At 27.6% G+C, this 15,879-nt stretch overlaps 1 protein-coding gene across 7 annotated transcripts in view; it reads right to left on the minus strand.

The window, feature by feature from the left end:
• Positions 1-6,581: 6,581 nt before the first annotated feature.
• The window catches only part of LOC107443495 (myocyte-specific enhancer factor 2C), a 66,830-nt gene continuing 57,532 nt past the window's right edge, over positions 6,582-15,879 (minus strand). For 4 of the 7 annotated variants that reach the window (XM_016057381.4, XM_016057377.4, XM_016057380.3 and 1 more), the window contains 6 exons: positions 14,715-14,897; positions 13,637-13,757; positions 12,219-12,400; positions 10,798-10,894; positions 9,297-9,390; positions 6,582-7,894 (listed from right to left, as the gene is read on the minus strand). In XM_016057381.4, the coding sequence (XP_015912867.1) occupies positions 7,627-7,894; positions 9,297-9,390; positions 10,798-10,894; positions 12,219-12,400; positions 13,637-13,757; positions 14,715-14,897 (945 nt within the window). In that variant the 3' untranslated portion in view covers positions 6,582-7,626. The remainder of the gene's footprint in view (positions 7,895-9,296; positions 9,391-10,797; positions 10,895-12,218; positions 12,401-13,636; positions 13,758-14,714; positions 14,898-15,879) is intronic. The other 3 variants (XM_071184069.1, XM_016057384.4, XM_071184070.1) reach the window with 1 other exon arrangement.

The raw sequence follows: 15,879 nt of genomic DNA on the forward strand, positions 1-15,879 counted from the left end.
CTATAAAAGTTCTTGAAATAAGGCAAAACATGCAAAAAGTAAAATTAACATTAACGGGTCCAAATTTTTGGACTGCTCTCCTGACCGAACTATGGAGACCATGTTTTGGAAGACAGAAATCCAAATCCGACACATTTTTGTGTCTGATTTCGTAATTCAAAATATAGTCTGCACTAATTAATTAGTATATTTGAGGTCAATCCCATAAACATAAGAAGGAGTCCAACAGCGTGAAGTTCCCATCATTAGATCAAAAGTTATTCATGGTTTTATGATGCACTATACACATTTCAACCTAATGGAAAGCAAGAAATTATACAAAATTAAATACTAGAGATCTTTTATTTTTAATTTTGTCACATGCAGCTGGTCATTCAAAAACAAAACTATTGTTGGTGCAGCAATGCAGTCAGTGAATAATTTATACTGGCTATTCAACTTACAGCTACTTTTAACATGCACCCACAATATACAATAATGATGACTTTTGTTTGACATAACACAGATAAAAACAATTTTTTTTCTCATTGAAATATAGCCAAACATATCTATAAACAAATATTAATAGAAGCCAACATGTTTGATTTCATGAAACTCTCATTCGCGCAATGAAGAGCCCTGAGTTGAAATAAAAACACATTTTTTTGATTTATATCAGATAATAAATTTTGAGTTTTAAATGTTATAAATCTTCAAAAGCAAAATAACTGTACAGCATGAAGTCACATACACAAATGAACATTGACAACCAATGAACTCTAATGTGTGCAATAAGATAAACAGTCAGATAGAATGGTTACACTTTTACAAAAAACATGTGCAATTCTTCAATTACTTTTTTTTTCACTTCACAATTGTGGCAACATATTTTACAATCAAACATCAACAATTTTTATATATATGCTTAGATATATTTATGATATATATGGCACTCACAACAGGAAAACAATACACATAATTACAACTATGTTAGCTTCCATTGAGGAGTAAGCCAGTGAATAAGAGTTCATGGGAACAAGCTTTCTCCTCATTTTTCTTTTTTTTAATAAATCTCTTCATTCAATGCGTTGAGTAAGACAATAGAAATAACGTTGATTTAATAGCATAAAATATTTGTAAATAATGGTAACAATTTTTAATTCTTTCAAAATGATCTTGAATGTTTTCTCATCAACAAAAAGAATTTAAGGATCAGGTATACAAATGTATATCCAATCATTGTATGGTAACCACTTGCAATTACAATGCTACTAAGTTTTGCTTAGAATTGTTCTGATTATTTTGAAGTTTTCAAGTAAGTGTTTTAAAACTTACATTTTTATGTCTTTTCTATATATATTTTTTTAATTACCATTTTCAGGATATTAAATGAACTTGTATTAAAAATACATTTTTATATAGTGATGCATATTAATAATTTAATCAGCAATGAAGTGTATGCAAAGTTTGTTCTAAAATCAAATAAAAATTGACACAGTTGATGAGAAACCAAACAAGATTAAATTGTACATGAGTTAATCTTTCAAATAAAATTTGAATTTCAAACTCAAGTTATAAACTAACGTTGATAATTTTCAAGAGCATAAAATCTTTTGATAGTTTCACAATAAAATCTATATGATACAATGATTGAATTAGAATATTAAAAGTGAAATAAAATTTGGTGATGGCACGAGATTATAACAAAATAATTTGTGACTTTATAAAACTACAGTTTCTTTGAGCAAACAGTCCATATACGGTGTATAGTACAGTCTACTTGAATATTTCTATATTTGTTTCTTGTATTTGGGTACATGAAAGAAACACATCCTATGTCTGAAAAAAATTCTGCATCTTCATATTATTTCAATTTCTCTCATTACAGAAGGACAAAAGTGACCAAATGGAAGATCCAATGAAAAGTTCTGTCAACTTATAAATGAGGTGCATTAAAAATAAATTTAAAATGTAGGCTTTTGAATTCTTCACAGAAATTTTATTTTCTATGAACCTTTAAATATGGTCAATATAACAAGTCCCATTTTCAAAATTATTTTAGTTATTGAAAAATTTTAAAAACCTTGGCAGGAAAAAATTTATTCTACACATAAATTTTCAAAATTTATTGCCCACTATTTAGTGTGTCATTAAATCAAATGGTTCGAAAAACCAGTAACACATATTGCACAAACACGCTTACCTAAATTGCTTTCATTAAGTGTGACGTAAGTTATTTAAATAAGTATAATTTGAGTTTTTTTTTAAAATTTTTTAGGGTTCTTAATATTGTTAACTCTTTCTTGAATTTTATTTTAAAAAATGAGAGGAAATTCTGTATGCGTATTGAGTACGTAATATAATAGAGAAATCGTACATCATCACTTTTTATAAATCAAATAATATGGGATTGGTTCATTGATTCTAGCAAATAAAGTGAGCAGAAATTAAAATTTAAACACTTAGTAACACCAAGAAAACTATTTTAAGGGCAATCATATTGTAGGAGTACAAAATACTCTTTCGTTCTCGTTAAAATGGCGCAAACTTTTATACATCAATTAAATAGTATGAAGATGCACAGCTTTGTTAGACATACTGTGTTTTCTACATGACAGTAATGAAAAATAAATTTGCGATGGGGATTTATAGCAGTCTTATTACAACAGTTTGTCTCTAAGAACATGTATCACAAGCAAAAATATATCTAACATTTATAAATTAATACACTTCTGCATTACAATATCATTTCCTCACTTTCATTGAAAAAAAGCAAATAGTTGCTTCGAGAAATGTTCTCATTAAAATATTAAACTTCTAACAGAAATTTGTAATAAAATATGAAAAGCACGTTAACTGCATATATTCTACATAAATTTACAATTAGAGAATGCCACATGCTAGTTGGAAAATATTCTCTTTTTTTCTCAAAAATTAGCCTATCACTTTTCATAGGATTAGCCAACTAACATGTATCATTCAATTACACAATATACTTATATCTCACCACATGCAATTTACACACTAAATACAATACACAACAGGTGGTTAGTATATTCAACCACCCCATCATAGTCAGACAAGTAAGTACTACCGTACAGACGGTTTTTTTATTAATTTTCTTTTTTTTATTTTAAATCTCTCACTGTGCAAAGTAGTCTAATGAAAATATATTTCTTTTGATGTGCCCAAGTAGTGTAAAAAACTCTTGTATTTATATCTAAAACCCTGCATCTCTATCTATCGAAAAGGTTAAGAAGCATGGGTGAGGATATCACAACGTTTCTCTCTGACACTAATTCATGAATCTAATTTTGAGTTAAAAGTAAAACAACACACATCTTATAATATATATGTGGCCTTTTTTTATATATGCGGCCAATAGTCATCTTTAAAAATAATTAAACGTAACGTTTAAATTGAATTAATCAAACTTTATTATGAGCAGAAGGAATACGGATATTTCCTTCATCGATTTGTTTTACCACAATACAACGAATTGATTTAAATAAAATAATTAGATGCATCTAAATGTTAAAAACATTTTCCTTAAAAATGAATTTTCTAATTAAATAATCATTCCACATAATCTTTTAAAAAATTATCTAGTAATTTTCGGGTCTAAAATCTCAATTTTCAAAATAAAAAATCTTAGAATGAACCTTTATAAAATATTGATTGAAATGGTGAAAATTCTGGTGAAAAATGATTGAAAATTTTGCAACTAAGTTTGGCTCAAACAAAAAATTATTCTATGTAAGGAAATCAGCTCCCAATTGATTTGGATGAAATTTTAATAAATTGCAAACGTCCTTCTAATCTGAAGTCCTTATGGTGAACCCACAATAGCAAAACATGAACAGATTTTGTGATACGGAGAGTTAAACTTCCATATCATATAGGTTTTATGAGTAATTTTTGTAGATTGTATTCCGACAGAAGGTCAATTTTCGAAACTCCGTACTTCAAAATCTGTTTATTTTTTAACACTGGGTCCCATGAGAATTTCTGATTAGAATGATTTCAACTACAAAATTTCACCCAAATCAAATATACCTAATTCCCACATAAAATGAGTGCGGCCCTTTTTTCTTTATTAACTCCATAATTCAGCCATAGTTAGCGTAACTCTGCAATAAACAAAGATGTTGAATGTATTTTAATATACTTACGAAGTCAATAAACCATAAAAATCTTCGGTGTAATCAAATTTAAAAAAACTTTTAGACACACTAGAAATAGGTAACTTTCAAGCATAATTTTTAAAAATATATATAAATTTGCTGATAGATAGAAATATAAGTAAAGCCATAAGTTTTGCGAGACATTACGCTAATTTACTCTTGTACTGTAGAACTGGAATTTGAAATTTTTAAATGCTGAGTATTTGCAATACTGAACACATAACTTATGAATAATTCATTTTTGTGGTAACAACAAGTGAGAATTTTTTTTGAAAAACAGAGGGAAAACGAAATAGTTTCACTAATCCTACTAAAACTCACAAAAACTGAATATTTTTTATATATAAACATTTTACTTTTCAAAAATTTATTATTACGTCATATAGTGTGTACGTTTACATGTTAGGGTTTTAGAGAAGGGCCCTGTTATGCTATTAACATTAATAATAACCATATTAAATACTTTACCGTTACAAAAAATATAATTGTGTAATATATATTTCTCAACTACCTATTGATTAAAAAAAAACAGTTAAAAAAATATAAAGCTTATAACATCAGAACTCAATTTAATAATATAGAATTGCAAATGTATTCAAATAATAATCTTTCATCATAACAAATTTTGATTCATGTATATATTAAATTATTCTTTCGCTTTAGTCAATCCAAATCAAAAACATGGATCACATGATCACCCATACCTAAATGCTCTTTCATATCACTTTTGATAAACTACTTGGTGCTTTCAGTAGGCTGTCAAAATTAGTAAACCTGGCCAGTTTATAAGAGGAGATAAATCACAGCATATTCACTCACCAGGACATTTAAGATGTGTACTGTTTCATAGAAAGGATTTACATTTCAACTCCCAAAGCAGTACTGTAGCACAACAAATAAATAATAAGAATCATCCTTATGAAATAACATATTTAATGAAAATATATTTTTTAAAACAATAATTAAACTATGAAAACTTTGTTATGTCAATAATCAAAAAAATACAAGAAATTAAAATAGGAAACAACGTTGGAAAAATGTAATAATTTTGATTTATATTTACGATAAAAGTAATCTGCAAGACTAGGAGGACTTAGTCTTTCATAAAACTAATATTTAAGGTACTTTTTTCTAAAGTCGGAACAAGAAACATTGTGTACGTAAATGAATACAAAAAGATTGATAGCAAGTCTTCAATTCAATCCACAAAAAGAAAAAAATTACTGTTTCATGAAGAATCTTAAGCTAATAAGTCTTTTTATCTGGCAAATATTTCCTAAAACAGCTCAACGTGTTAAAGTTCTGTCATAAATCTTTCATAAAACTAATTTGAATAGCTTAAACTCTCTCATTAGTGGTGTTTATTTTGAAAAAATAAACAGCATTAAGCACAACTTATTGTCAATTTATTTTCATGAGAATAGTCCATGCCAAGGGTTTTCAATCTTTTTAAGACTAGTAACATATCCTAGAATACCAATCACACAGCAGGTAATATTATATCAAGGTAAATTTATAGTTATTTACTTCTTTTATGCAGCATATATTTGAAAAATAAAATATCTTTATTGTGGTTGCTCAGCGGTAAGCACATGTAAAGCTAGGGTCCATAACTCTAGACTGCATTGTTAGGTGTTCATGCATCGCTTCCATTTTTTTATTTTAGAAACATTAATTTCTTGTTTGTTTTTTATTAATTAAAAAAAAAATTCTACATTGCATTTTAAAATGAAATTGTTTTCATAAAGCAATTAATGCTGCAACATTCTGAGGAGTACATTGATTTTTTGTAACTGGTTCATCTAGTGTATTTTTCATTTACATCAGTAAGAAATATTCCGTTTTTTATAAACAATAATGAGCAGTTATTTAAACAAAACTGAACAACTGACCTGGTTTTTAAAACTCCCAGAAGCATTGAAACTAGCAACATTTGTGAATTTGATGAAGTGCATTACATTAAGCATCAAGTAACACCATTATATATTTTTGCTATTTAGTCTATCTTCAAAGTTAAAAAATGATTAAATTAGAATTTTTAAAAAGTGAAGTGAACTAAAATATTTCCACTATAAAACAGTACAATAAAAAGCCTTCATTTTTTGTAGACAATAAAAAATGTGATTAAAATTGAGTCTAATGTCAGATTGATATGCATTAACATAAACTAATCATTTTGATTTTTCTATCACTTTATTCTTTTACGCGTTTAATGCCGAGCTCAGGGGCAAGAAAAGCAGCGAACATATTAAAAACACAAATAACGTATTTTGCTATAGGCTTTTAAAAATTCAGAACTATACAAATAAATTTTTAATTTTCAGCTAGATACTTCTACTAATACAGTAGATTTGCCAAGTTAAAGAAAGCATTAAAACACAACAGTTTAAGTAAAACCAAAATTTATCATCATTATAATTTTCTTCTTTAATTTTTATACACTTTATGGTGAAAATGTATTGCAAACAATAAGAAAGGAAATAAAAACTAAAAAGAGCTAGCCAATTATTTTTTTTCTTTCCATTTTCAGCCAAATTTTTTTCCTTAACTATTATTTGTACTCCGTCATTTAAAGCAAAGAAATAAGATCAAAATTATGCAAAAACATCACTTTTACTTTCTAAGCTTAATCTTAAATGAAGCTTTGATACTTCATTTAATTATTGAAATAAAAATGAATCATAAATATTTCATTTTTGTTTTATATAATGTATAATCAAAACAGATACATTTCTTAAATGTATACTTTAACCATTATGAAATACGATATTTTTATATTTTAGCAAGCTAAGAATATACGTAAGCAATTTAAATAAAAGTTTCATTCATTGCAAAAATCTTGATGTAAACAATGAATTGACTATATATGATAAATTGTTCATTGTAACAAAAAGCATGGCATTTAAACCTTTTAATGCAAAAGCTTTACAAGCAATTATTTAAAATGTCATTTTAATAGGGATATAAATATAATTTGAAGGCTATCTTTTTAAACGATTTATAAAATAAATGTAACGTTAAATCAAATCATAATATAAATTTCTTATAAAACAAAATATATAACAAAACTATGCAATACACATATAGAAATAGAACATTCAGTTTGGTTTAAAATCAAAAAAGGAAATTAAATATGGGATTAGATTATAGTGCATGATTGTCTATCTTTTCCCGAAATGGCAGATCGAATCAATAATTAAAAAAATAGCAATCTGCCATTGTGAATAGTTACTTTGACTGGTGACACACGAAAAAGTAGGTTCCAATGGGGGAAGCTACAGTACTCCAAGGCAGCTGAAACATTCGGTGAGATTAGCTATAAAGGTTTGGTAGCACATTTCTTGCGAAATATTTTTACATTACTCATATATATATAGATATATATGTATATATACATTCACAAAACTAGACAGGGTTACAAAGAAGCTGTGCTTTTATCTCACTAACCCAATTGTTGGCAGTGTTATGTCCCCCAATTGTCTGAAGACAGTTTTTGACGTTTCATGAGACCCCCCTCGTAGTCTAGGGTGGGAGGGTCAGGTGATGGCGAAGCTGAGTGGGTGGTAAGGGTATGGCAAGGAGACAAGTTACCATGAACGGAGGGTGGCCTACGTCCCGGGGAAGGACAGGGCTCACTCTTGATTCGCATTGACAGAGGCGAAAGTTGGGAACTGTTAGAACTCAGTGTCAAGTGTGGCATCGGACTTCCTCCGAGATGAACAGAATTTGAACTGAAATAAATTTATATTTATTTTAGTACATGAAGTTTCTAGAAATTTTTAAGTACAATTTATGGTTAAAAAATTGCCTTAAAGTGATTAACTTTTTAAATGAATTGTAAAAAAAATGCTGTTTCTGGTATTAAATGTTAAATAAATGAAGTGATAAATTGTATGTTTTCAAAATAAATAACCATTAGATAAATTTATATTAAAATTATAATATAAATTTTTAAATAAAAATAAGTTAACAGGGGTCTGTCTAGGTTTTTCTGAGAAGTACCTATTTTGTGAAAATTTAGACATAATTTGTGAAAAATGAAAAATTATATTAAAAAATTCAACACAAAAAATATGGATTTATCGTTTCTTAAGGGATACAAAAATAAAATTTTAAGAAAAAGTATTTTATAAAACTATTGTTTTTCCTAAAGTTGAATTTGTGAAGGTACCGAACGGTAGTAAATTCGGCCTGGACAGACCCCTGGTTAAAATGTACCGTTGTAAAATCTACTTAGATTAGATTTCGCTTCAAGTTGACACTGTACGCACGTCTTGGTAAAAATTAAACAAAATTTCTGAAATAATATTGATTGTTGATAATATTGAATAATACTGAAATACTATGCTTTATCTAAGAAATTAGTAAGTTTTTTAACCCCTTCAGGATTGGAATCACATATATGTTATTATGCGATTTTCTGTTTATCACTCACAGTGTCATATATAAATTATGTATTTCTGACTATAGTGATCCACGATCAGACGGATATGATCTGGGGGAACAATTTCTTCTTATTCTGCCTGTCCCGAAGGAATAGAAATTCAATATTTTTTTTTACCTATTTTCACAATAAACATTTGGAACTAGTTTTTCTCGAAACTAAAAGTTTCTCCTTTTGTTTTTCAATTAATTATCTTATTTCTACTTTTTCAAAATTTTAATCCTTTTTTTTTTACATTTTTATGCATATATCAATAAATAAGTGCGAAGGCTTTTTGTTTAAAAAGAATTTCATGTATTTTCACAAAAGATTTTTTTTCATTTAAAAAAATCAAGTAATAAGGAAAATTTTCAAAACTCTATTAAAACAATTTTTAAATCAAGGACATATTTTGAATCAAAGACAAATTCGGAACTAGTTTTTCTCGAAACTACAAGTTTCTCCTTTTGTTTTTCAACTAATTATCTTATTTTCTACTTTTTCAAAACGTTTAATCCTTTCTTTTTTTTCACATTTTTATGCATATATCAATAAATAAGTGTGAAAGCTGTTTTGTTAAAAAACAATTTCATGCATTTTCATAAAAGATTTTTTTTCATTTAAAAAATCAAGTAATAAGGAAAATTTTCAAAGCTCTATTAAAACAATTTTTAAATCAAAGGTAAACAGAATTGGAAAAAAATACACACCTGTTTAAGTTTGCAGAGCCTGACCAATTATGTGAAAAGCTTGAAGAACTGAAACTGCTATTTAGTCCTAGTTCTGGACTTAAATGGAAGTCACCTATTAAACATACATATAATATAGAAAAATAATTTCCTGTAATTAAAATTTCTTTAAGAAATATGTTTTAAAGAGGCTCATTTTATTTATTTCACACAAAAATCATTTAACTAACTAAAATAAGCTAAGTAATTATAAGTAAAAATTTCAAATTAATAGGATTTTTTTTTCATGTTTGCGACTTCATACTTAATTGCTTATATCAAAAAACAGAATTGTAGAGTTCGCTAGATCGAAGGGAATACCGAACCTGCAACCTGTCATCGAGCACATCTTGATATTCTTTCTACTCGGAAATTAGCTGTAACCGACTTAAAGATACAGATGTCATTTTTGTTACCGCGAACTTTTCCCAGCATATAAATATCTGTGAAATCACCAAGCTACTACTACTACTACTCAGTGTGTTATACACTTATTTTGTACTTTAATTAATTTTAAGTTAGTCACTCAGTTTTGTGACTGTATCTTTTTCCGGAAAATAAAACTTTTATTTTTATATTCTGATTGTTATGGTGTTATTTTTGGTTCCCGCAAATGTGAGAACGTTATGCTAGTTCCTACAGAATCATGTGACCTTTTTTTTAAATAAAATACATGCTTTTAAAATTGCTGTTGCAAACAAACATTTCATATTAATATGTAAAACTATTAATAACAAAAAATTAGATATTTTAGCATTATCATAAAGTTTAAATTTTAAAAACAAAAATATTAAAATCAGCGTCCAGCTTTTTGAAAGTTGAGTTTTTATGATGTAATTTAATATTACTATATTTCTTTCCAACGAAACTAATTTTCTGTTTTAATTTAATGCTAACTATTCACTTTTATCTCAGCTAGTGAGCAGATTTAAGTAAATCACAATATCAAAATAAAAACCAATGCATTCTAAATAAATATAGTTAATCATAATTTTTGAAATATTTTTAAGAAACTTTTATAAAAAATTTAATAAAGCATATTGTTTCTAAAGGCTATAAATACATTAAAATAAATTGCAATAATAGCTAATATTCAACTAAATGTAAAAATTTCTAATAACTTGCATGGTCCATTGTGTTTTTAAATGAAAATTTTAACATTTCCTACGATACTATAGGGGGGAGGGCTAACAAATATATTTGACTCATCGCTGTTCTTGCAGCAAAAAAGTTGCATTTTCAGCTGATTTTTTTTAATTCTTAACATTTTTTTTAAAGTATTAATAAACAAAGACTTTTTCAGACATAATCCTTAATAGAAATTCTTTTCAACAACATTTTATTTCAAAAAGTTCTTTGGTATAAATTGATTGTTGACATTTCGTGAAAACAAAAAACCAAAAAAAATACTTAAAAATTATGTATTTTTTAAATTTTGAGCTTAAATATCCTATATTTATTATAAGAAAAAGAGAATACTCACTTGAGTTAAAAGACGAAAGATTGGACGGATAACTGGACACATTATTAGGTGTGGATACTGAGACTATGGGTGTAGGTCCAAGAGAAGTTCGACAATTCTGTAATATTAATGGCATTAAAGATGTTTCATAGTGGAAATAATGCTTAATATATTCATTATTGTTTTCTACAATTATAATCTTTTATTTAAAATAGAAATCCTTAATCACTTTTAAGTGTTCAAATAATTTTAAATAAACAATTAAAACAATATTAAATTAAAGAAATTCAGCAAGAACATCAGCTGACACCTCAACCAGGGTATATAACAACCTGGAAAAAATTAATGGGTGGTAACTAAGATTTTTCAGGACTACTGAAAAAATGAATAAATTTATTCATTTGAATAAACTTAAAGAATTTCGTTTGTGAATTACGAAATTATTCCCAAATTATTTTTTTCACCCATATATATTTCCTTTAAATTAACTATGTATTGACAGTTTAACACATCTAGATATACATATCTCACATTTGTTACCACTTTAAAAAAATTTCTAGACCATTCTACTAAAATTTTAAGATCTTTTTTTAATTTAAAAATTTAAGCTCTTTTTTTTTTAGGTTAGTTTCTCTACTCTATAAGCCCCAGACTGAGCCCAAAAATTACCATAATCAGCAAACAATATTAGAAAACTACAGTAAGAATATAAGAGGATTCACCTCAAATACTCAAGTTTCATTACCAAGTAATATACAAAAAATAAGCTAGAATTTTCAAAATCGGATTATACATATAGTTTAAAATTAATTTGAATGAAAATTACCTAACTACACAGTTTTATTCAAGTGCTATCCAAGTAGTAAAAATTGAAATTGTTTAATCTCTGAGAATTAGTTTGGACTTTTTCAGATTTTATTAAGCTGGTTGATTTCCTGTAACAAAAACCTCTGGTAATGTTATTTAATGACAGTGTTGACTTTTTACGCTGATTAGTTTCATTCAATAAAAACCAATATTTGACTAATATAAGTCAGTCAATGACTAACAACATAATTTTGAATAATTCATCCACAATAGTAAATATGAAAATTATTTAAACCTCCGAAAATTAATTTTAGTTTTTTCCTTCCTATTCTTCTTTCCCATACAAGATAGAAAATTTCGTGCAAGCCAATTTTTTTTAAATGAAATTTTATTAATGACTCAGCAGTAAAAATTCCATATTTAAAAATTAATATGCATAAATATTAAGTACATTATGAAATTATAAAACATCTCAATCATTAGTTTAGAAAAACTATTGAATTTTAACTATAATTTTTCAAGCATAAAGCTCAAGAACTAAAATGCTGTGCAGCATATGTTTATATTTCCGAAAGAAGAAAAAATTCTGTTATATTTTGTCTTTCAGTATATTAAGTAATCTTGCATGTACTTACTACAGGAGAAGGTGAGTGGGGAGCATTTGGTATGATGACATGAAAGTTAGATCTTGAAGGTGAAGGCTGCCTGCTGTGCCTTCCATCTATGCTACCTTCTGGTGATATGCTGCCAGGAAGAGAGCAAGGAGAGCTACCCCTCTGATAACCATTACTACCTCTACTCACATCTAGCAAGTTACCTAAAATTAAACACATACTAAGTTTCTGTAAACTAGCACTAGGCAATTTATAATATCTAGGTAAACCACTTTTACCAAACCATGTATTGTAACAATAAATACATCACACAACAGAATAGTACTAAATAATTTTAATCATAATTGTGAAGTTTCTAAGTTTAAGTATTAAATTTTTAATTTGATTGTGTGTGTATGTATAGATATATATATATATATATATATATATATATATATACAGTACAGAACCCATTATCCGGAAATCAGAAAACTGGAAAACGAAAAAACCGGAACGAAATTCGATAAATTTTCCCACCATTTTTTTAAAAAAAATTTTTTTTTCCTCATAAGATTTTAGGATTTTTCTTTCTCTTTGGAAAGATGTTTTCCTTACCATCATTTTGGAAATAATCATTAGTGTATTACTTCATAATTTTTCTTCTTTTTAGGATTATTTCCAAATATTTTTCCTTTTAGTTGGGTTTAATAATAAAAAAAACAGCTTTTTGTAGCGATTCAGAAAACCGGAAAAAGCAGTTATTCGGAATAGCGATGGTCCCGATCGTTCCGGATAATCGGCTCACTACAGTAAATATATATATATTACAAAAAGTTATTACCTCATAGGAGGTAAAAATAAAAATGGCCAACTAAAAATCTGCTTAAAAAAGCACTTAAAGTGCCAACCGAAAGGGAAAATAATAAAAAAGAAGTAACATTGGAAGCACTGAGTTACATAGCAGCATCGTCAGGGGGGTATTGCCATGCAGCAAGTGTGGAAGCAGTTTCAACAATTGGTGACAAACTAAACCAAAGACCAAACTAAACCAAACAGCAAGTCAGACAAAGACCATGTACTGTAACCCCATAAGTCAAAGTGGAATTTACCAGATGGAAAATAAAATTTAGAAAGTTGAAGTTTCGTATACCAAACAAGTAGGTGGTTCAATAAGGAAATCATTTAACCTTAATATAACAAAAGGAAATACACAAGATTATTTTTCAAGGAAATTACATCTTAGAATGTTATTTCTTAATGTTAATATATAGTAGGAGCTGCCATTAGGTTACATCTTGTTTTTGAAAGTGTAAATGAGTACATAAATTGAGGTTACTAATGATGTAAAACAATTTACTAAAAAAATGGTCACAATTTCCAAGAAGAGCCAGAACATACCAATTAATGTTGAGTGAATACTTCACTCAGATGTATAGCAGATAATAAAATTGTTGACCTACCACAGGGTGGCTGAGGACTCACAGACGGTGGCCCATGGTCAAGTCCTGTAGGTTCGGGTGTGTAGCTTACAGATACGGGCAGTGGTGAAGGAGACAGTTCTGTAGAAGATCCTTGAGGACACTAAATGGTCAAGTAAAACTAAATTATACAATCTGTAACAATATCCTTCTCACCACAAAATCATAACTAATACAGAAATCACCTTAATATAAACACTACAAGTGAGATAAACAACTTTTTTAAACTAAAACTGTTGGCGATTATGAATTTCGCTAGTAGCAGCAACTCCGTCCCCCCGCACACTTTACACTCAACCTTTCGTTTAAGCTCTCGTGCTTATTGTTTTTCGTAATTTAACTTTGATTTGATAACTATTGTTTTATAATTAATTGTAACCATATTTTGATAATTATTGTTTATGGTTAATTGTAACGATATTTTGGAGCATCGTGATTCATTCGGAATCATTTAATAGATTAACTGTTTTCGTTATTATTATTTTTGTTTACAATAAAAACAGTTGTCACTGTTTATGAGCTATTTTCTTTAGTTATTAGTTGTCATCCATGGAAACTTTATTATTAAGGTACGTTGGACCCTCCAAAAACATTGCATTTCTTTTTCCTTTTTGTAAAATAGAATTTTAAAAATCAAGTTCAAATGAAAAGGCTTAAGAGAATATAGAAAGACACCTCACTATTCCCAAAAGTGACGTTCTAAAATCAAATAGTGTTATTTCCAGATAGATACTCTGTAAGGGTTTGGAATTTCCTCTAGTTAACACAAAAGCATCTTATTGTCTGCGTTATGTAGAAAATACTTTTTTTCCATGAAAAACATTTGTGAAAAAAATATTTCTCCTGCACATTTATATCCTTATAATGAAATTTAAAAAACAAGAAATATTTATTATTTCGCTTTAGTTTAAGCATTGATTAGGAAGCAATAAAAAATAAATTTCATAATTGGATCACTAATTTCCAATTAACATTAATACTCATTCCTATCTTAAACATAAGGGAACAAATTATATATAACAATGCATACTGGATATCGAAAAGATTGAATAAAACTCACCCGACTATTTCCGTTCATTTGTGAATTCCTCTGCATCATAATTTCGAACTCCTCATTAATTTTTTGAAATTTTGAATCAGATCTTGTAGGCATAGAATATTGATCCATGTCAGGCTCTGGGCTATCACAGGAGTTGGAAGAGCCTTTGTGCTCTTTCTTGTTTAAAGCCTGAAATTCCAATTTCTACTTTACAGTGATTTATTGATCTAATTACGTAATGCTACAACAAATTTATTGAATTTAATATATTGGAATGCGCTAATTTTTATAAAAATTCCAAGTTTTCAACGCAGAGTTATGTAAATTTAACAAAAGCAAATAAAGATGATAAAAAATACAACAACGCAAATTTCGGAAAGTAGAATCTGTAAGTGCTAGTAATGTATAAGTGCTAATTGAAATATTGGTATACAAAAAAACTCAACTATTTCCTATTTTGAAAAAATAAGGAAATCGAAGAATTTAGAATAATTCCTATCTAGCAGACATTGGTCAGTTTATATTCGATAGAAAGCTTTACTTTGTAGAAATGGAAGAGTAAATTTAAGTTAAAATACTTTGTCCCAAATTATTTAAGAGGAAAAGAGATAATAGTTTATTGACTGCCAAGCACCAACTTTGGAGATGACTGTGTTATTTATTGTTATATATGCATTTGAATACTATGTTGAAAAGAAATAATGCGGCTTTAAAAAACGGACACATATGCTACCCATAGTATTCCTATAGTCTAGTAAAAATATGACAGTTAAATGCAGTATTTCAACCCTAAAATGCATTCTAAAAGTTCCCCAAAGCTAAAATTATAAAAAGTAAATGTACATTTAAAATTATAAGCTGAAATTATGAAATAGGAATGAACGGTAGAATGCAAGATTAACAATCAAAGTTCTTTAAAGTATCAAAATAAAACTCTAAATTTATATACCAAACAAATTTGCCTGTTTATAATAACAAAGGATTTTCACAAATTAATAAAATTGAGGGTCATTTACAATTTAAAAAAAAAAATTCAAAGTAAATTCAGAAGTTTTGAAAAGTTTACATAAGTTAAAATCCCTGTAATAACTAGGAATATGCATGCGGCAACACAAGTGAAAAAATTTCTTAAGTTGCTAATAGAGAAACTATAACCGTTTTAATGATAACATTTCCAATATATAAG

This window comes from Parasteatoda tepidariorum, chromosome 8 (genome assembly GCF_043381705.1).
Source record: "Parasteatoda tepidariorum isolate YZ-2023 chromosome 8, CAS_Ptep_4.0, whole genome shotgun sequence".
NCBI lineage: Eukaryota > Metazoa > Arthropoda > Arachnida > Araneae > Theridiidae > Parasteatoda > Parasteatoda tepidariorum.